Genomic DNA, 21217 nt, shown 5'->3' on the forward strand with positions numbered 1-21217 from the left:
TTTGCAATTCAGAAAGGGCATTGTCCTCTTGTCCCTGAGAATGATTTCATCTGTCTTGTGTTGAGCACAGGAACAATTAAAGAGAGGAGATATTTCTGCATCAATTCACACTAGATAGAAATGTTTTGCTTGGAGCTATTTTTTTTAACTTAAATCTGCAAAACATTGCTTTTTTTGGCTCTGAAACATTAACATATTAGAATGAGATCCATACCTTCCTTTATACTTACAGTCTTATTAGCTGTCTCTGATATCTAGTTCATCTAGGCGCATGACAGTGTAATGCAACAGGCACAGAAAAATGCAAAGCAACAGATTGCTGTGGTATTCTAAACCTTGCAGTCAAGATTAAACCCTTTAAAGTTCTGATTAGGTCTCTTTCTATATGACATACTGAATGGAGAGAAAAGTCTGGGCATAAGACACTATTTGGTCAATGATCCATAAGCTATAGCTGTAGAGTGCAGGTTCCATTCATCTACAAACATCATATTAAATTAAGGAATACATTTTTTAGATTTCTGTAATCATACATTTGTTTAATCCTGTGCCATTTTGTAAAACATGAAAGGAGTCTTACAGGTCCAGAATATCATCATAGTTTAACAGGTGACCAGAGTCGCTGCAAGTCCAATATATACTACAGGGTCTGCTGAAGAATATGAGTTGTGTGGACCCAAAAAAGTTGTGCTTTTAAAGTAAGTTCTGTAAATCTATTGTCAACTCTCATTTTCAGCTGACTAGGGATCTTACATAGGAACTACATAAATATTTCACATCAGATATCTCTCATATTGCTGCAGAGAATGAAAACTGCACATTCAGGAGATCTTGAGGCTCATTTTAAAACAGAGAAATATAGCTTAAGAATTCATATCTCAGTTTTAATGAATGTTTCTCCATGGTATTTTCAGTATTAACTTTCTATTTTTGTTTAGGTATGCTTAAATATAGAGAGATGCTGAAAGATTTTATATGATACTTATTGAGATCATATATAGTATAAATATCTCTTTGTATATCTACATGGCATATAATATATTTAGACAGAGAAGCAGCAAAAAAGCATTCTCAGACAAGAATAAAATACATATAATTATAAATATAAAAGTTGTTAAAATATTATAGTGTGTGTATATATATATATATATATATATATATATATATATAAATAAATAATCGCTAAATATAATTATACTAAACAAGATAACCACTTTTTTTGGTTTGTTTGGTTTTTTTTACAAATCGCAGTTGAAATAAATAATTCAATAAAGAACAACCCCTAAAAGTGAGTATATTACATCATTAAGCAAATGATGCAAAGGAAGGAAAGCTATTATAGCAAAAGATCCAGTGGCCAAAAATAGTGACACCCTACTCAGTCATCTTCGGGATATTAGGTGCAAGGTTAAGGAAGAATTGTTTTCTTTCTGATTTTTCTACATAATTATCTGGGCTTGTAATCAATCTGGAGCGTGTGACACATCCAGACTTGGGATGCTGTGACCTCACAAGACCTTCTGTCTTCCAGAATCTGTTTTAAAGGTGCAGTGATTGTTCCAGGGAAAGCCAGACATCTGAAAATGAAACACCATTTCCTGTAAGGAAGAGTAGATATTGAAGCAGGATTACTGTAAAGCTGTACTGGGCTAGCAGTTGTCTTGATCGTTTACTGTGTGATTAATTTGAAAGTTAAAGCAAACTCATTAAGGTCCCTCTTTATAATTCAGATTTAGATTTCATTCCTGAGGAGATATTTTGAAGGTTCTGCTTAAAACTGCTATTTACATGTCACAAGAAGCTCTTCTGGCCACTGGATATTTTCCAGTCTAAATGAGGTAAAGAATTTGAAGGAAATAGATGAAACCAACACTGTAAGAAATGACCCCCCCCCCCAAGGAAAGCAAACAAAAGGAAAGGTTCACTTTTGAAACACAGCTAAAAAATCCAACATGTATGCATGTTTTGTATGCAAGCACCATTCTGCTTAGCCTTATGTATGGTTGTATCACTTCCAACACCTCATTCTCCCAAGTCTTCTTCCTTTGGAAAATGTTCTTGCTTGCAAGCCACATCCACCAACAAGTGGAGATCTAGGAAGAAAATTGAGTTATCAGTACTAATTTCAGGCACAGGAAGAAAGGTTAGGTTCTTACCTCGATAATCTTTTTTCCAGTAGATGGCTGTAGAGATCCTGAACAGCTCGGTAGTCACTCATTCGTTTTCTTCAGCTCCGCCTCATCCCAAATTGGCTGTGCTGTAATCCCTAAGTTTGTACCAAAGCATCAAATAGTACTAGATAACCAAAATACACATAAATGAGGGGGTACGGGGAAACTCCCCAAATAACTATTGTTCAGTTCTACTCTGTAAATAACATGCATAACCAAATGAAATTAAAAACAGTTGAACTTTAAACACGATGGATCAAACAAGTCACCTACCTAGGTGCAACCTGCACCAACAGTTAAGGATTTGTTATCCATACTTGATTATTGGCCGATTTTGAAACAGCGATTGATTCACTACCTTTTTTGCATGCAAATGATTTGCACAGAGGTTCAAATCATTTGCATACAAACTCTCCGACTAAATCGATCAATGAGCAATTGAGTCGGGGCAGCCCTGACAGTAGTGACAGGAAAAGCAGCCTCCTGTCACTGCTGTCAGCAGATTTTTTTTTTTTAATGGTCCAGATATTTTGCATGGCCACTTAAAAAAAAAAAAATGAAAAAAAAAAAGCCCCCTCCCCGACAAATGCATCCCTGAACCTCCTGAAGAAAAAGGCAGGAAGGATGCCCACTCTCTCCTGCCATCGCCTGGCTTCCCCACCAAAAATACGCCCCAAAATGGCAAGAGGGATGCCCACTCCCTCCTTCCAGCAAATACCTCCCCCCACCCCCGATAAAACCCAGCAGGAGGGATACCTACTCCCTCCTGCCACCTCCTGTTTTCTCGCCACCACAGAAGTCTGATATCTCTCGAGTCACATTCTCCCTCTGACCTTCCATACACTGATGGAAGTGCCAGCAATTAAAGCAGAGCAATGCCAGATGACTAGCTGGCTCCAGAGTCTCTCAGCTGATTTAATTCCTGTTCTCATGTAGCTGGGACTCTATAGAGAGAGATATTCTGGAGCAGGCTATCTGGCTAGCAGTGCTCTGCCTTAATCACTAGCACTACTGGCAGTGTATGAAAGGTCAGAGGGAGGGAAGGACCCGAAAGATACTGGACTGTGGGGGGAGGAAAAGGAGAGAAATACCAGACTACGGGGGGGGGAGGGGGGAGGAGGAGGATTAAGGAGATATTGGGAGGGGGGGGAGGATGAAAATTTAGGAGCACAGGAAGATCTGCCAAAGAAGGAGAGGGAGAGAGATTGTGGACTTGAGGGGGAGGAAGGGGTCACAAGCACAGGAAGATTTGCTGGGATAAACAGAGAAAGAGGTGCAGGTGGGAGGAATGATATCTGTGAGGACCACATGCTTTAAACAGGGGCTGGAAAAAACAAGGGAGATAGTGACAGGGGAGGGAAAGAGAGAAATGGTGATCAAGGAGTGGTGGGGATAGGGAGGTAACAGAAGGGGCGAGAGATTATGATGCCCATGAATGGAGGGAAGAGGTGGGAAACGGAAGAAAAGTGAAGAGATGGAACTAGTCAGATTTGAAAAGGAGGAAGAAAAGTTGATTATGAAAGATGGATATAGAGCAGGAAGTGAAGAGGAGAAAAAAAAAGAATGAATAAGGAGGCCCTGGAAATAGAGCACAGGGAAGCAGAACCAGAGATGTGAACAAGATGATTAGAAAGATAAATCACCTTACAACAAGGGTAAAATAAATGATTGTATTTTTAGTTTAGTAAGGGGGGGGATAATGGACTTTTGAGTTTTAGGAAAGCAATAAAAACCCATCTCTTCACCTGACCCCTCAGGAAAAGCTAGCATTTAGACTGTTACACCCAAACCACTGTATTCCTAATAGATGTCCAACTGGCTCCCTCCCTGTGCATGCTTTAGGCTCCAAGTGTCTGCTAATCCAGAACAATTGAACTATACACACCTCATGGTGCCCAAAGGCCTTAGTCCTCTGCTCCCTGTTGTTAATTGTTATATGTTGTTTGCTGTTATGTGTGTTACTATGTAACCCATTCTGGGCTCCCTGGGGAGGACGGGATATAAATCAAATTAAATACTGTACATGGATTTGATATACTGCCTTTTTGTAGAAAATCAAATTGAAATGCGTGTCTTGAGAATTCAATAACACAAACACTCAACTACTCAAGTGAAAAAAAGAGCAAAATCAGGAAGTTAATGCTACAATCCAATGTTCAAGAAGCCATTGAAGAGAGTAATAAACATGAAAAAGAGGAGGAAAAAGCCTCAGATCTCCACCTCCACCCTACAGAGACCAGGTGGTAGGCTTCATGGGGTAATGAACCTCTTTGTGGGGGGTACCAGCACCTCCATCCCCTGCAAACCTCTTTAAATGTTTGCTAATCCAAGCAGCATCTTCTACTTGCTGCTCGCACCGACCTCAGCTCCCTTATGACATCACTTCCTGGTCACAGGACTAAGATGTGATGTCAGAAGGGAGCCGAGGCTAGCATGAGCAGCAGATGGAAGAATGCTGCTTGTTAAAATGCATGCAGATTTTGAAACAGTGCAGGCAGATCTTAGGAAATTGGAAGACTGGGCATCCAAGTGGCAGATGAAATTTAATGTGGACAAATGCAAAGTGATGCACATTGGGAAGAATAACCTGAATCACAGTTACCGGATGCTAGGGTCCAACTTTGGGGTTAGCGCCAAGAAAAGGATCTGGGTATCATTATAGACAATACGATGAAACCTTCCGCCCAATGTTTGGCGGCAGCCAAAAAAGCAAACAGGATGCTGGGAATTATTAAAAAAGGGATGGTTAAGAAGATTAAGAATGTCATAATGCCCCTGTATCGCTCCATGGTGCAACCTCATTTGGAATACTGCGTTCAATTCTCATTTGGAATATTGCATTCAATTCTGGTCTCCTTATCTCAAAAAAGATATAGTGGCGCTATAATCCCCAGTGTCTCACTAATGATGTCAGCCAACCTTGGTCCGCACAAGAGTATGCAACCAAGGCAGCCGAATTGTCTAATTTGGGATCTAAATTCAGATTAAAGTCGTCTCCCCCCCTATCAAGATCAGTCCCTCAGCATATCGTTGTAACAGACTATCTATCTGATGACAAAAGAAACCCTGGCTATCATTGGGAGCATAAACAATTAGAGAGGGATCAAACTTGGGGGGAAAATGAGGGAGGGAAAGAGAGAATAGAATAGAAGGGGGTCTCAGTCTGTGAGGGGCGTACAGGGAGAAAAAGCTAGAAGGAGTTGTATTATGATAGGGAAAAGGAGCTGGAGGGGAGAGACATCAGCCTGTTATGGGAAGAGGTAAGAGCTGGATGGGACAGGGATTAACTGTTATCGGGAGAGGTTAGGCAGGAATTGATAGTACATGAGCTAGACTTGGATGGGGGAGGGAACATCAAGCTTGAGAGGGATTCAAGACAAATGAGGGGAGAGGGCTGGGGGTGTTAAGCCTTGAGGAGAAAGAATTGAGGGAGTCAAGGTTTTGAGCCTGAGTGAAAACCAGAGTGCTCTGGTTGGGGGCCAGACCTTATGACTGGGAAACTGCACAAAAAATTTTGTATTACTGAATAACTTTTCTATGCTGAATTATAAATCAATTTTATTGTAAACAGAATCATACAATTTTGTGCGGACCATTACTTGTTATGTAGCAAAAATTTCACCACTCTTTTATTGGTTTAAGTTGTCTATAACTTTCCTGGAATTAATGCTGCAGTACACTTCCCCCTCCCCATTCGCGGTTTCTGCACTCGCAATTTCACATAATTGTGATTTTTTTTCTGGGGAGGGGGAAAATTAAAAAACCCATATTTTTTACCTAACTGCCGCCTTCTCAGCCTTACCTGGTGGTCTAGCGGGCTTTCGGGGCAGGAACGATCTTCCTACGCTCCTGCCCCGTGCAGATCGCCATGAGGAAATGGCTGTAGGGAGTTCCCGTCGTAGTTTCGAGAGACTACGGGAACTCACAGCCAGGTAAGGCCGGGAAGGCGGCAGGGAGGTGGGGGTGGGACAGAGCCGGATAATCGCGGTTTTTCGCCATTCGCGGTGCGGCTCTGCCCGTATCCCCCGCGAATAACGAGGGAGAAGTGTATAATCCTTACCAGGGGATTTGCCCTGTTGTGAGCTGCCTCTCCTCTCTCTGCTTCGCATTGGGGTGGCTAAAGATAATTCTTTTCCAGGTTTTCCTGCTGATGTCACTTCTGAGATGAGAAATTCCATTTGCTCTGCAGGCAGGACAGTGTGTGATGAATGTGTGTGGCTTTTCAAATCAGCATCCACCTAGAAATCAAAGCTCCTTTCATTATTTTTCCTATAACTTCCTCCTGACTCAATCTGCATGAATGCAGCAGAACATTTAACACAGAGTACTCATGTTGCTGGGCTATAATCCACAAACCACAATCTCAGGTTCACAAGAATCTTTTCTCGATTTTGCCTAAAGATATGAGACATTTTTCTTTATCATTTTTTTAATGCTCTTTCTTTATAGGAACATGTACATCTTATAATCTTACCTGACTTTTGACTTAGGAACCTATTAATGTTATAGTCTACGGGGCTCATAATAATTTTTTTAAAACCGCGCAAAAAGTGCCCTAAATCTGTACTTGGATGTAGAGAATGACACGGGGAAAAATTTATCACCATTCCTGCCCCGTCCCTTTGAGCTCCGCCCCATCCCTGCCCCGAATAGTTATGATTTTATACTGAACTTATTTTATTAAAGTATAAAAAGAGACAATATTCTGTACAATTGTCATTTTATAAACATAAATAATACAGAGCAAGGATCAACCAAACCCCTGTCTCCCCTCCCTTTCACAAATATCCCCTTCACTATTGTGAAAACTGAACAAACCAAATTACTACACAATGCTACATAGAAAAATCAAGCTAGCAGAATACTTCAGTCACATATGGCAGGAATAGTGTTAGGGGAGAGCAACTAGGGCAACTGCCCCCTGGGCCAGCTGGAAGCTAAAGAAGCACAGCCTGGGCTTTGCGGTCCCAATTATGTCTAATACCAGCTCTAGCAGGATACATATTTCAAATCTGAAATATTCTAATCACAAAACATAAAATAAATATTTTTTTCTACCTTTTGTTGTCTGGTAATTTTATTCGTCAAATCACATTGGTCTCAAGCTTTGGTTTTAGGTTCCTTCTGTCTTCATTGTGGCATGGCTGGCTCCTGAAGGTAAAATAGGCACAAGAGGAACTGGAGAGGAGATGCTGAGTCTGACTCGGGTGCAATTTTTTTTACCACAGGAGCAAGACTTTTCACTGCTCCCACAGGGTAGTAAAAGGTCTTGTCCCCATTCTTGCAGGGCGGTGAAAGGTCTTGTCTCCATTCCTGCAGTAAACCAAATGCAAATGTCTCCATTCCTTCAGATTTACTGCGGTGACCACGGTTTACCGCGGTAAATGGTCCCCGTGTCATTCTCTACTTGGACGATCAAAAAGACAGATTGTCCAAGTACCGATAATCAAAGCTGGTTTTAGACATATCTAAAACCAGCTTAGGCCTTTCCCCTGCCTCTGAACGCCTGGAGTAAAAAGAGGCATTTTTGGAAGAGGGGAAAGGGCAGGAGGTGGGCCGACCTAGACTTAGTCATACTGCAAGTATAACCAAAAGTTTAACGAGGTTGCCCAGTCGGAACTAATACATTTTGACTTAGACCAAGTCAAAACAAGTATAAGTTCTGAATAGGGACCGCTGAGCTGATCGCAGTTGCCATGATCAGCTCAGCAGCTCAGGCAACCTGCCCCCACCACCTGCCGTGATCGCGAAACCCCCCCTCCCCCCGAAACTGCCATGAATACTAGCAGGAGATGCCCAATCTCGTCTGCCGAGGTGCACGCCTGGAACTCCCCCCCGACAACACTGGCAGGAGGGAGCCCAGGCCTTCCTGCTGATGACAGACCCCCCCCCTCCCAACCCCCCCCCCGAACCCTACCACCAGTGCCTTTTGAGCTTCTGAGGTTTAACTTTTGTCTTTTCACCTTTTGATAGTTTAGAGATTAAGTTCTTTTTTTTTTTTTTTTAATCTTTATTCCTTTTTATTTCTTTCAACAAGTGTAGAGTATTATTACAATTAATTTACATAACACACTTGGCATTCTTAAACAATATTATTATACATGTTTTTATTCCCCCCCCACCTCCCACCCTTTTCCATATCAATTTCCTAACTCATCTTTAATTATGCTTATTTTCTCCTTCCTTTTCTTTGCTTTTAAATAATTTGCCAATAATCTTCCAGCCTTATTTGCACTACCATAAAGCACAGTTACTTACCGTAACAGGTGTTATCCAGGGACAGCAGGCAGATATTCTTGACTGATGGGTGACGGCACCGACGGAGCCCCGGTACGGACAATTTTAGAGTGATTGCACTCTAAGAACTTAGAAAGTTCTGGTAGGCCGCACCGCGCACGCGCGAGTGCCTTCCCGCCCGACAGAGGCGCGCGGTCCCCAGTTATGATAAGCCAGCTAAGAAGCCAACCCGGGGAGGAGGGAGGGACGCAAGAATATCTGCCTGCTGTCCCTGGATAACACCTGTTACGGTAAGTAACTGTGCTTTATCCCAGGACAAGCAGGCAGCTATTCTTGACTGATGGGTGACCTCCAAGCTAATAAAAGAGGGATGGAGGGAAGGTTGGCCATTAGGAAAACAAATTTTGCAAAACAGATTGGCCGAAGTGTCCATCCCGTCTGGAAAATGTGTCCAGACAATAATGAGATGTAAAAGTATGAACTGAGGACCAAGTGGCAGCTTTGCAGATTTCCTCAATGGGCGTGGATCGGAGGAAAGCTACAGATGCTGCCATAGCTCGGACTTTATGGGCTGTGACAGAACCTTCCAGTGTCAGTCCGGTCTGAGCATAACAGAAAGATATGCACGCTGCCAGCCAATTAGACAACGTACGTTTAGAAACAGGACGTCCCAATTTATTTGGATCAAAGGACAGAAAGAGTTGAGGGAATGATCTGTGAGGCTTAGTACGGTCTAAATAGTAAGCCAAAGCCCTCTTACAGTCCAAAGTATGTAAAGCCTGTTCCCCAGAATGAGAGTGAGGTTTTGGAAAAAAGACAGGCAGAACAATGGATTGGTTGAGATGGAATTCAGAGACAACCTTCGGGAGAAACTTTGGATGAGTACGCAGAACCACCTTGTCATGATGAAAGACTGTAAAAGGTGGATCCGACACTAGTGCATGGAGCTCACTGACCCTCCTGGCAGAGGTAAGAGCAATAAGAAAAAGCACCTTCCAAGTGAGAAACTTGAAAGAAGCAGTAGCCAAGGGTTCAAATGGAGGCTTCATTAAAGCGGAAAGAACTACATTAAGATCCCAGATCACAGGAGGGGCTTTAAGAGGTGGTTTCACATTAAAAAGACCCCGCATGAACCTGGACACTAAGGGATGAGCTGAGAGGAGTTTTCCATGGATTGGCTCATGAAAAGCTGCTATAGCACTAAGATGGACTCTGATTGAAGTGGACTTGAGGCCAGAGTCTGACAAAGAAAGGAGATAATCCAACAATGTCTCCACTGCAAGGGAAGTGGGATCATAATGATGGAGAAAACACCATGAAGAAAACCGTGTCCACTTCTGATGGTAACATTGAAGAGTGGCCGGTTTCCTGGAGGCATCCAGAATTGAACGAACAGGCTGAGACAAGAGTGTATCATGAGAAGTCAGCCCGAGAGATACCAAGCTGTCAGGTGCAGCGACTGTAGGTTGGGGTGTAGAAGAGTTTCCTGATGCTGAGTAAGCAGAGAAGGATACAGAGGCAGAAGAAAAGGTTCCCTGGAACTGAGTTGAAGTAGAAGGGAGAACCAATGTTGCCTGGGCCACCTCGGAGCAATCAGAATCATGGTTGCTTGATCCCTCTTGAGCTTGAATAAGGTTCTCAACATGAGAGGCAGAGGAGGGAAAGCGTACAGGAACAGATTGGACCAATCGAGGAGAAAAGCATCCGCTGCCAGACGGTGAGGTGAGTAGAGTCTGGAGCAGAATAGGGGCAGCTGATGATTGTGCGGAGCTGCAAAGAGGTCTATCTGAGGGGTGCCCCATTGAGCGAAGATGGATTGTAGAGTTACCGGATCTATTGTCCATTCGTGAGGTTGGAGAACTCTGCTGAGCTTGTCCGCTAAGGAATTCTCCTCTCCCTGAATGTAAATAGCTTTCAGGAATAGATGGTGATTTACGGCCCAAGTCCAGATCTTTTGGGCTTCCTGGCATAAGAGGCGAGAGCCCGTCCCACCCTGTTTGTTGATGTAGTACATCGCAACTTGATTGTCTGTGCACAACAGGACAACTTGAGGAAAAAGAAGATGTTGGAAGGCCTTGAGGGCATAAAACATCGCTCTGAGTTCCAGGAAATTGATGTGACGCTTCTTTTCCTGGGCAGTCCAAAGACCTTGAGTTTGGAACTCGTTCAAATGAGCTCCCCATGCATAAGGGGAGGCATCGGTGGTGATGACTAGTTGATGAGGAGGTTGATGGAACAGAAGACCTCTGGACAGATTTGAGGATACCAACCACCATTGTAGAGACTGACGAAGAGATGATGTCACAGATATGTGACGTGAGCAAGGATCCGTCGCTTGGGACCACTGGGTAGCTAGTGTCCATTGAGGAGTGCGCAGGTGAAGACGTGCAAGAGGCGTGACATGAACTGTGGAGGCCATGTGACCCAAAAGAATCATCATTTGCTTTGCTGTGATGGAACGCTGTGGAAGCACCTGTTGACATAGAGAGTGAAGCGTTTGAAGACGATTGGACGGCAGGAACGCTCTCATGAGGATTGTGTCCAAGACAGCTCCTATGAATTGAAGTCTCTGAGTGGGGATGAGATGAGATTTGGGTAGATTGATCTCGAACCCCAGAAGTTGAAGAAACCTGATAGTTTGGTTGGTGGCCAGGAGAACAGTCTGAGATGAATTGGCCTTTATCAACCAATCGTCCAGGTAAGGAAAGACCTGAAGGTGGTGAGATCGCAGGAAGGCAGCCACCACAATCAGACATTTGGTGAATACTCTCGGAGAGGAGGCAAGACCGAAGGGTAGCACCTTGTATTGGTAATGACAACGATTGATCATGAAGCGTAGGTATTGTCTGGAGGCCAGATTGACCGGTATATGAGTGTACGCTTCTTTGAGATCGAGAGAACATAGCCAGTCGCCTTGATTTAGAAGAGGATAAAGAGTGGCTAGAGAGAGCATTTTGAACTTTTCTTTGACCAAACATTTGTTGAGATCGCGGAGATCTAGAATTGGTCTGAGATCTCCTGTTTTTTTGGGGACTAAAAAGTAACGGGAGTAGAATCCCTGTCCCTTTTGATCTAGAGGAACCTCCTCTATGGCGTTCAAAAGGAGAAGGGATTGAACCTCCTGGAGAAGAAGGAAAGACTGATTGTGCGAAGCAGACTCTTTTGGTTGACTTGGAGGAGGTAGAGTTTGAAAGTTGAGAGAGTAGCCGTGGTGGATGATGTTCAGAACCCACTGATCTGACGTGATAAGTTCCCAACGGCTTATGAAATAAGAAAGACGTCCTCCTATAGGCTGTGGAAGTTGAGTAGGAGGGAGAAGACTGGCTATGTTCTGGAGAACCAAGTCAAAAGGGTTGAGTAGACTTTTGTGCAGGAGTAGATTTTACCTGCTGTTGTTGCTGAGGTTGTCTAGCAGCTGGACGCTGTTGCCTCTGACGCCTAGGTTGTTGAGCAGTTTGAGGCAGAGGGCGAGCCACAAATCTACGTTGGTAGGTTGATTGTGGACGAAAGGGCCTAGTTGGTGGAGGCTTCTTAGTTTTAAGAAGCGTGTCCCATCTGGTCTCATGAGCTGATAATTTCTGGGTAGTGGAGTCCATGGAATCTCCAAACAGCTCATCCCCTAAGCAAGGTGTATTGGCTAGCCTATCCTGGTGATTAACGTCCAGTTCTGAAACACGAAGCCAGGCTAGCCTTCGCATGGCCACTGAGATGGCCGTGGCTCTGGAGGTCAGCTCGAAAGTATCATAGATAGATCTTACCATGAATTTTCGAAGCTGTAAAAGAGATGAACAAGTGTGGTGAAAAGCAGACTTTTTCCTATCAGGAAGATATTTCTCAAAAGCAGTGATATTTTGTATTAAGTGCTTAAGATAAAAAGAGAAATGGAATGCATAATTTCCTGATCGATTTGCTAACATAGCATTTTGGTATAGCCTTTTACCAAACTTGTCCATAGATTTGCCCTCTCTGCCAGGAGGGACTGAGGCATATACACTAGCCCCTTTGGACTTTTTCAAAGTGGACTCAACCAAAAGGGACTCATGAGCTAATTGGGGCTTGTCAAACCCAGGAATAGGAATGACTTTATACAAGGAATCCAACTTTTTAGGCGCTCCAGGAATAGTTAAAGGAGATTCCAGATTTTTATAAAACGTCTCTCTCAATATATCATGGAGAGGGAGTTTAAGGTATTCCTTTGGAGGCTGGTCAAAGTCCAAGGCATCAAGGAAAGCCTTGGATTTCTTTGACTCAGCCTCCAAAGGAATGGAGAGAGAATTACACATTTCCTTCAAAAATGAAGAAAAGGAAGATACATCTGGTTTAGAGGAGGCTTCTAAAAGAGACGGGTCCTCATCACCAGAAGAGCATTCTCCCTCCGAAAGAAGAGGATCCTCCGAGTCACCCCATAAGTCAGGGTCTCGAACCTGAGAACTCCGGTCTCGAGACTCTGGAGTGGAAGGCTCTAAATGCCGGGACTTGTGAAGAGACTTCCCTGACCTGCCCGATTCGGTACCGGGAGATGCTACAGTACGCACCGGAGCCGAAGTTTGTACAGCTTGATGGTGAGCTCTCGGCTCCGGCGCCAGAATCGGCATGGAGACCGAGGAAACCGACTGTACCGGTACCGATAGAGTGGACGTCGATAAAATAGGACGGTCCACTATCGGTACCGGTGGCTCAGACCGGACTGGTACCGGCAAATTCGATGCCAGGGCTGGAGGTAGGAGGTGCTGTAGCTGTTCTTTAAGTTGTTCCTTTAGAACAGCAGCTATACGCTCCTCAAGGGAAGGCACCGGTACCGTCTTTTTCTTTAATGGTACCTTCGGTGCCGCTCTACGCTCCGAGGATGAGGACCCCGATGTCGAGGGGCTCACCTCTATTGGAGCGGAGCGCTTCCGTGGGCGCCTCGAGGTCGACAGAATTGGACTCGCTGCCATCGAGACCGGAGGACGCTCCAACGGGGAAGGCTTCTTAGCCGGCTTACCTGGAGTCGACACCGCCGCGGTATCGCGTGGTGTCGATGATGTGGGTGCCGACTGCGCCGGTGCCGAAGTCGGTGCCGGTGTAGAATCAGACATCTCGGCACCAAACAATAATTTTTGTTGAATCTCTCGATTTTTGAGAGTTCTCTTTTTTAAAGTTGCACAGCGGGTGCAGGTTGACGCTCGATGGTCGGGACCAAGACACTGGAGACACCAATTATGAGGATCAGTTAGTGAAATTGGTCGTGCACACCGCTGGCACTTTTTGAAGCCGGGTTGGGGGGGCATGAATGTAAAAACGGCTTCAGCCAAATCGAAGGCCGAGGCCTCGATGGTGGCTAAAGGCCCCGCCGGGGCAAGGCCGAAAAACAGGCAAAAAAACAAAAAGTTTTTTTTTTTTTTTTTTTTAAGAAAGAAAATAAAGAAAAAAGGAAAGGAAATAATATTCCTCAAAAAGTTTACGCGAGCGGGAAGTTCACAAAAAATCCTCTCACAACAGCCGTTGAGAGAGACGCGTCTTCTTAGCTCCGCGGAAACTAAGAAACTGGGGACCGCGCGCCTCTGTCGGGCGGGAAGGCACTCGCGCGTGCGCGGTGCGGCCTACCAGAACTTTCTAAGTTCTTAGAGTGCAATCACTCTAAAATTGTCCGTACCGGGGCTCCGTCGGTGCCGTCACCCATCAGTCAAGAATAGCTGCCTGCTTGTCCTGGGATAATACACCATCTGCTGAGCAAAAATATCTTTCCTTACTAATTTTTTTTTTAGAACATAGTTAAAGTGAAATATTAATATTATGTGTGAACATTTTAAAGAATGGCAAAAAAACCAGCAATACAGAACCATCTTTACCTGCTGTGGACTGGATGACATCCCTTCCTCCAGAAGGACCACCACAGGTTGTGCAGGAGCTGGACTCAGCTGATTCTCCACTTTTACAGATACTTGCTGTGAAGCTGCAGGTCCCTGCACTATCACTGCAGCAGTGGACGTGTTATCACGGCTGTCTGCAGTCTGGCTTGATGGCATTGTATAGATAAAATCTGAAGCCTGGGGCAGTGACGAGGCAATGGACTGGTCAGTTCCCACTACAAATGAGGTGATATCGGAAACCACCGGAGTGAGGGACTCCAGCTGACTGGATTGGCTTGTGCAAGTAGCATCACTGGTGGCCACAGAAGTGGTTGGAATTTGCTGGTCCCTACTAGGCTGTGATGCTGGACTGTCTTGGCTCTCCACGTGATGTACTTTTACCATCTCTAGTTTGGGGGATGAATGTAGCTCATCTACAATCTGGAAAACAGCCTCCAGGTTCACTTCATTCTTTTTACTCTCCTCAGAGGCAGCACATGACCAGTTAGAGGGCAGAAACTCCACAGGGTAGGAAGACTGTATAGGTGGACTCTGCAGAGACAAAACAGAGCAGGGACCACTAGCTTTAGCAAGAAAAAACAGTTACAGTATTGGATAGAATTCATTATATATCTTAGGGATGAATTTTCTAAAGAATCTTGCCAGCTAAAGACTTAACTGGCAGATTGAAACCTTGTCAAATTTAGCTGCTGAAATTGTGGGCATTTCCAGGACAAGTTGTAGTCCAAGGGAGTAACTAAGAATGGTTAGGTGACTAACTCAAAGTGCAAAAATTCCTGTCCTAAGGTTAGCTGGTTGGCTAGGTCCAAACCCTGCAATTATCCCCTTGCCATTTGCACACAATCAAAGAATCCCCCCCCCCAATAGGCCACAAAATCCCTTTTCTCAGATTCAGCAGGTATTCTCCCTGCCAACTCCCAGCAGCTCTAGACCTACACAGTGTTCTCCCCAGAAATTTTTTCCAGCCGGGTGGCATGGAAAAGTAGCCAGGTGGGTCGGGATGGGGAAATTTGGTGATGGAGAAAATTAAATGTGCTCAATATGACTTCCTTTTTAAAGATTTAACACTTAGACAGTGTTCCAATAGCATTTAAGTTACCTTTGAAAAAAAGTAATGCAGATCCTCTTATTCCAAATAACTACTGGCCAGTATCAAACCTTCCATTTCTTTCAAAACTACCGTACTTGAGAGAGTGATAATCAACCAACTTCAAACTCATGTTGAATCAGTTAATGCTTTGTATCCCCGGCAATCTGGTTTTTGTTTAAGACAGCACAGAGACAGTAGTTCCTCTCTTAGGACTCCCTATACAAAGCTGCGATAGCAATTTGCCACATCAAATGCACTGAAGCCGCTAGGAATTGAATGGACTTTGGTGCATTTGCCATGGAAGAATCGCTACTGTGTATTTGTAAAAGGGGCCCTTACTGAGTGAACTCTATAGTCACATAGACCAGTGTTTCTCAACTTATTCAAGCCAAGTACCCCCTAAGTCTAACGAATACCAACCAAGTACCCCAGCCCAAGCTCCGCCCAAGACCCCATCCCCATTATACTGGTACTAATTGTAATGCAATTTCTTCCATTCATTTTTCATGTACACACAGTATCTTATTAATTCATAATGGTAACCACAAAATTAAAAAAAACCCCAGAAAGCACACTTTATGCAGAGAAAATGTTAATTTTCATTTATATTAGTTTTATTTTTCAAAGAGGTCAGGGTAGATGACTTTTAAATATGCAATGTCACCTCAGTAACAACTGTAGAAAAATATCGTGCAAAATATAGACCTCAGATTATAAATTCTCAAAACCGACACATTTTGATCACTAAATTGAAAATAAAATCATTTTTCCTACCTTTGTTGTCTGGTGATTTCATGAGTCTCTGGTTGCACTTCCTTCTGACTGTGCATCCAACATTTTTTTCTTCTTGCCTCCTACATGCTTCCTCTCCTCCGGACCTCATTCCCTTCCCCAACCAACATCTCTCTCTGTCCCTCCATGAGTCCAACTTTTCTTCCTCTCTCCTCCACCCCTATTGGCAACATGTCTCCCTCTCTCTCCCTCCGCTGTTATGATCTTGCATCTCTCTGTTCTTCCTCAGGGTCTCTCCCCCTCTGTCTCTTCTGTCTGTACCTCCCATAGCCAGGTATCTGCCTCCTGTCATTCCTCTTTGGTCCAGGTCTCTCTCTCTCTCTTCCTTCTGCTAACATTTTGAGTCCTCCCACATTTGTTCCAGGTCTTTCTGTCTCTCTCACTCTCTTTGTCTTCCCCCTCCCCAGGGCCTGGCATCTCTCTCTCCTCTAGTCCAGCATCTGCCTTGTCTTTTGGTTCAAGTCTGCTTTCTGGATAGATTTAAAAGCAACCTAAAAACCTTTCTTTTCAGAGATGCCTTTGACCTTTAGCTCTGCTTGATAGATCTCCACCATTCCACTTGACTTCCATTCTTTCTACAGAATCACTCTCTTTGGCTCTTCTCTTCCTTTCTTTTATTCCGCGTCCCAATCTCTTTCCTTTCCTGATCACTGTTCTCTCTGCTTTCCTTTGGTTTATATTCCCCCCATCCTGTTGTTTTTCCCCATTTGTTTTCTTTCCTATCAAATATTGTATTTCTAAACCTCTTTCCCCTTTGGCACAGTAAGTCCTGTAGGTCCATTGTATGTCTGATATATTATACCCTTTGAATTTTTATTTATGTTCATCGCTTAGAAGTTTGATTAATGATTTATCAAATTTTAAATGAAACTTGAAACTTCCCACCCCTCCTCAAGGTCCTTTTCTGTCTCTCCCCCCACGGTGTCCAGATCCAGCGTCTCTATGGCAATCCCCATCCTGTCAGGGACCTTGCAATGGGCAGGGCCTTACCTCTGCTGCTTCCCGCACTGATAACATCCCTCCACCACTTAGAATTCATCTTCCGTGCTGTGACCGCCGCTTGTCGAGGACCTATTATTGAGATGTCTTGGGGAAATCCACTGCTTATTCCTAGGATAAGCAGCATAGAATCTGTTTTGTTGCTTTGAATCTAGCTAGGTGTTGGCCATCTTTGGAAACAGGATACTGGGCTTGATGGACCTTTGATCTATCCCAGTATGGCAATTATGTTTTTATGTACTTGCATTCTTCAGGCCACTGTCGGCATAAAATAAGCACACTATCTTTGAGAGCCTGGAATTTTTCCTTCTGCTATTGCTTCGTTCCTAAATAGGGACAGTAGCAAAGGGCAAGCTTCCAGGCAGCATGTTTATTGCAGGGCTTTAACAAGTAGCCAAATTGGGAGGGAAAACCGCCAAACTGGCAATACTGGTGCTGGGTCAGCAAGTGACAGAGAAAGAGCCGAGACCAATTCAGGCAGCAGGTTGGAGATGCAGCTTGTGCCAGCAAATAGCCAGAGAGGTATGGAAGGGAAGGGGGAACTGTAGATTGGAACACACTCTCAGCGACAACTTGTGATAGCAGGATGATATTGACGTCCATGAGGGGAGTACGGCTCAAACAATTGGTACTAGAGCCCACTAGAGCCCAGGCCATCCTGGACCTGGTACTTACGAACGGGGAAAGTGTCTCGGAGATCTCGGTGGGAGAACCGCTAGCCACCAGTGACCATAACATGGTATGGTTTAACCTTAGGAAAGACTTTCCTAGATCACAAACAAAAACAAGGGTACTCAACTTCCGGGGTGCTGAATTCGCACAAATGGCAGACTTCGTCCATCAGACGCTTCAGGTTCAAGAAGGAACGGATAATGTGGAGGTTATGTGGTCAATCTTGAAATCGACCCTTCATGAGGCAACTATCCGCTACATAAAATCAGTAACTAAACAACAAAGAAGAAAGAAACCCCAATGGTTCACTGATAAGGTCTCGCGCCTCGTCAAGGAGAAGAAAAGAGCATTTCTCTCGTACAATCGCACCGGGGAAAAAGAAGCAAACATTGAATACAGGACAAAGTCTGCAGTGGTCAAAACGGCAGTTAGGGAGGCCAAACTTCGAATGGAAGAATCTCTAGCGAAGAACATCAAGAAAGGGGACAAATCATTCTTCAGGTACATTAGTGACAGGAAAAAGAACGCAAACGGGATAGTACGCCTTAGAACGCCAGACGGGAATTATGTGGAAACAGATTCTGAAAAAGCCAAACTACTGAATGATTACTTCTGCTCGGTCTTTACCTGCGAGGCACCAGGGCACGGGCCACAGCTGGAAGCAATGCAAAGCAAGGAAGACCCATTTCAGAATTTTGAGTTCACACCAGCTGATGTTTACAGAGAACTGTCAGGACTCAAGGTGAACAAAGCCATGGGACCGGACGAGTTGCATCCAAGAGTGCTCAGGGAACTAGGCGATGTTCTGGCGAAACCGTTAGCCATGCTCTTCAATCTCTCCCTAAGTACAGGGAGAGTACCCCTGGACTGGAAAACAGCAAACGTCGTTCCTCTGCACAAAAAGGGTTGCAGAGCAGAGGCAGCGAACTACAGACCAGTGAGTCTCACATCAATAGTGTGTAAACTCATGGAAACTCTACTCAAAGGTAAATTAGACTCGATATTGGATGAAGGGAATCTAAGGGATCCCTGTCAACATGGATTCACAAGAGGCAGGTCATGCCAATCTAATCTTATAAGCTTCTTTGATTGGGTGACAGGAAAACTAGACTCAGGAGAAGCTCTGGACATAGTATACTTGGATTTCAGTAAAGCTTTCGACAATGTCCCACACCGTAGACTATTAAACAAGATGAAATCGATGGGGTTGGGTGAGAAACTAACTGCATGGGTCAATGATTGGCTGAGTGGAAGACTTCAGAGGGTGGTGGTCAACGGCATCCTCTCTGAGACTTCGGAGGTGACTAGCGGAGTGCCGCAGGGCTCAGTCCTGGGACCATCCCTTTTTAACATATTCATAAGGGATCTGACCCGGGGGCTTCTGGGTAAAGTATCACTGTTTGCCGACGCCGCCAAACTGTGTAACATAGTAAGTGAAAGCAACCTCAAGGACAGTATGACGCAGGATCTGATCACGTTGGAAAACTGGTCCTCGACATGGCAGCTGGGCTTCAATGCTAAAAAATGTAAGGTCATGCATCTCGGCAGCGGAAATCCATGCAGAACATACTCCTTGAATGGAGAAACGCTAGCTAGGACTTCAGAGGAACAGGACTTGGGGGTAATCATCAGTGCAGACATGAAAGCTGCTAAACAAATAGAGAAGGCCTCATCTAAGGCAAGGCAAATGATGGGTTGTATCAATCGAAGCTTCGTTAGCCGCAAACCTGAAGTCATAATGCCACTCTACAGAACCATGGTGAGACCTCATCTGGAATACTGTGTGCAATTCTGGAGGCCACATTACCGGAAAGATGTGCTTCGAGCTGAATCGGTCCAGCGGATGGCCACTAGGATGGTCGCCGGACTCAAGGGTCTCTCATACGAAGAAAGACTGGGCAAACTGCAGCTCTATACCCTGGAGGAGCGCAGAGAACGGGGTGACATGATTGAGACATTTAAGTATGTCACTGGTCGCGTCGAGATGGAAAACGATATATTCTTTCCCAAGGGACCCTCGGTCACAAGGGGGCACCCCCTCAAACTCAGAGGGGGGAAATTTAGTGGTGACACGAGGAAGTATTTCTTCACGGAAAGGGTGGTAGATCACTGGAACAAACTTCCGGTGCAGGTGATCAAGGCCACCAGCGTGCTCGATTTTAAGAATAAATGGGACATCCACGTGGGATCCCTACGAGGGTCAAGTTAAGGAACTAGGTCACTAGCACTCAATGGGTTCCTTCCTTATGTTATCCACACCACCAGGGATGTCTACCCTACTGCAGATATTGGTATCATCCAGAAAGAGGCAAACCTTATCACTCAGCCATTCAATGATATCACTTACAAAAATGTCAACAAGAACCGGCCCAAGAACTGAACCTTGGATCATACCACTGGTAACATCATTTTCCATAAAGTGAGCTCAATTTACCACTACCCTCTTGTTGCTTTCCACTCAACCAGTTCCTATCCCAATTATTCACTTTTGGGCCCAAACCGAGGGCACTCAGTTTATTTATGTCATCTATGCATAACCATGTCAAAGGCTTTGATAAATCTAAATACACCACATCTTGTGTTCTACCTCAATCCAACTTCCTAGTTACCCAGTCAAATAAATTAATCAGATATTGTCTGACAAGACCTGCATTTGCCATGGGTCCTGTAGTCCACTGAATTCCAAAAAGTTTACTATTCTCTATTTTAAGAACATTTCCATTAATTTACTTACCATAGAAGTCAGATTTACTGGTCTGTAGTTCCCACTCTCTTCCTTACTTCTGCTTATGTGGAGAGGGACCACATCTGACCTTCTCCAGTCCTCTGAGACCAGACTCTAGAGAAGCACTGAAAAAGGTCAGCCAGTCAAGCTACCAGAACTTCCCTAAGTTCCTTTAAGGAATATCACCCAGCCCCATCGTTTTGTCCACCTTTAGTTTAGGCAGCTCGTCACGAACACAGTCTCCTGAAAATCATTCAGGGACTATCACACCTCCATTCCTATTTGTGTTTGTCTTCTGCAGTTCTGCTCCTGGCCCTTCAGCTGTGAACACAAAACAGAAATATTTATTAAGCAATTCCACCTTATCTTTATCAGTATTTCCATATTCCTCCCTTCACCTTTGAGTTTCACAATGCCACTTTTGCAAATCCTCCTATCATTAGTATCTAAAAAAATCTTGTCCCCACATTTTATCATATTGCTTATTTTTTATTCCATTTGCATCTTTGCTTTCCCACAATTCTACCAGCTTCTCTTAATTTTTCCATACTGTAGAAACAGGAAGACAGGCAACATTTTCAGCTACTACTTTTGAAAAACCAAAGCAAACTTCTTTTCCTCTTACTTTTATTTTCCTTACAAAAAGATTTGTTGCCCAGACCATGATTTCAACGATTAG

At 44.2% G+C, this 21217-nt stretch overlaps 2 protein-coding genes across 4 annotated transcripts in view; one reads left to right on the top strand and one right to left on the bottom strand.

The window, feature by feature from the left end:
• ABHD11 (abhydrolase domain containing 11) overlaps positions 1–21217 on the top strand; it is a 112775-nt gene that overhangs the window by 32824 nt on the left and 58734 nt on the right. The gene's annotated exons all lie outside the window — the stretch shown is intronic.
• HSF5 (heat shock transcription factor 5) overlaps positions 1400–21217 on the bottom strand; it is a 40455-nt gene continuing 20637 nt past the window's right edge. The window contains exons 4-6 of the mRNA XM_033922165.1: positions 14240–14791; positions 6232–6409; positions 1400–2093 (exon numbers count right to left, since the gene is read on the bottom strand). Of these exons, the coding sequence (XP_033778056.1) occupies positions 2023–2093; positions 6232–6409; positions 14240–14791 (801 nt within the window). The 3' untranslated portion in view covers positions 1400–2022. The remainder of the gene's footprint in view (positions 2094–6231; positions 6410–14239; positions 14792–21217) is intronic.

This window comes from Geotrypetes seraphini, chromosome 15, assembly GCF_902459505.1.
Source record: "Geotrypetes seraphini chromosome 15, aGeoSer1.1, whole genome shotgun sequence".
Taxonomy (NCBI): Eukaryota; Metazoa; Chordata; class Amphibia; order Gymnophiona; family Dermophiidae; genus Geotrypetes; species Geotrypetes seraphini.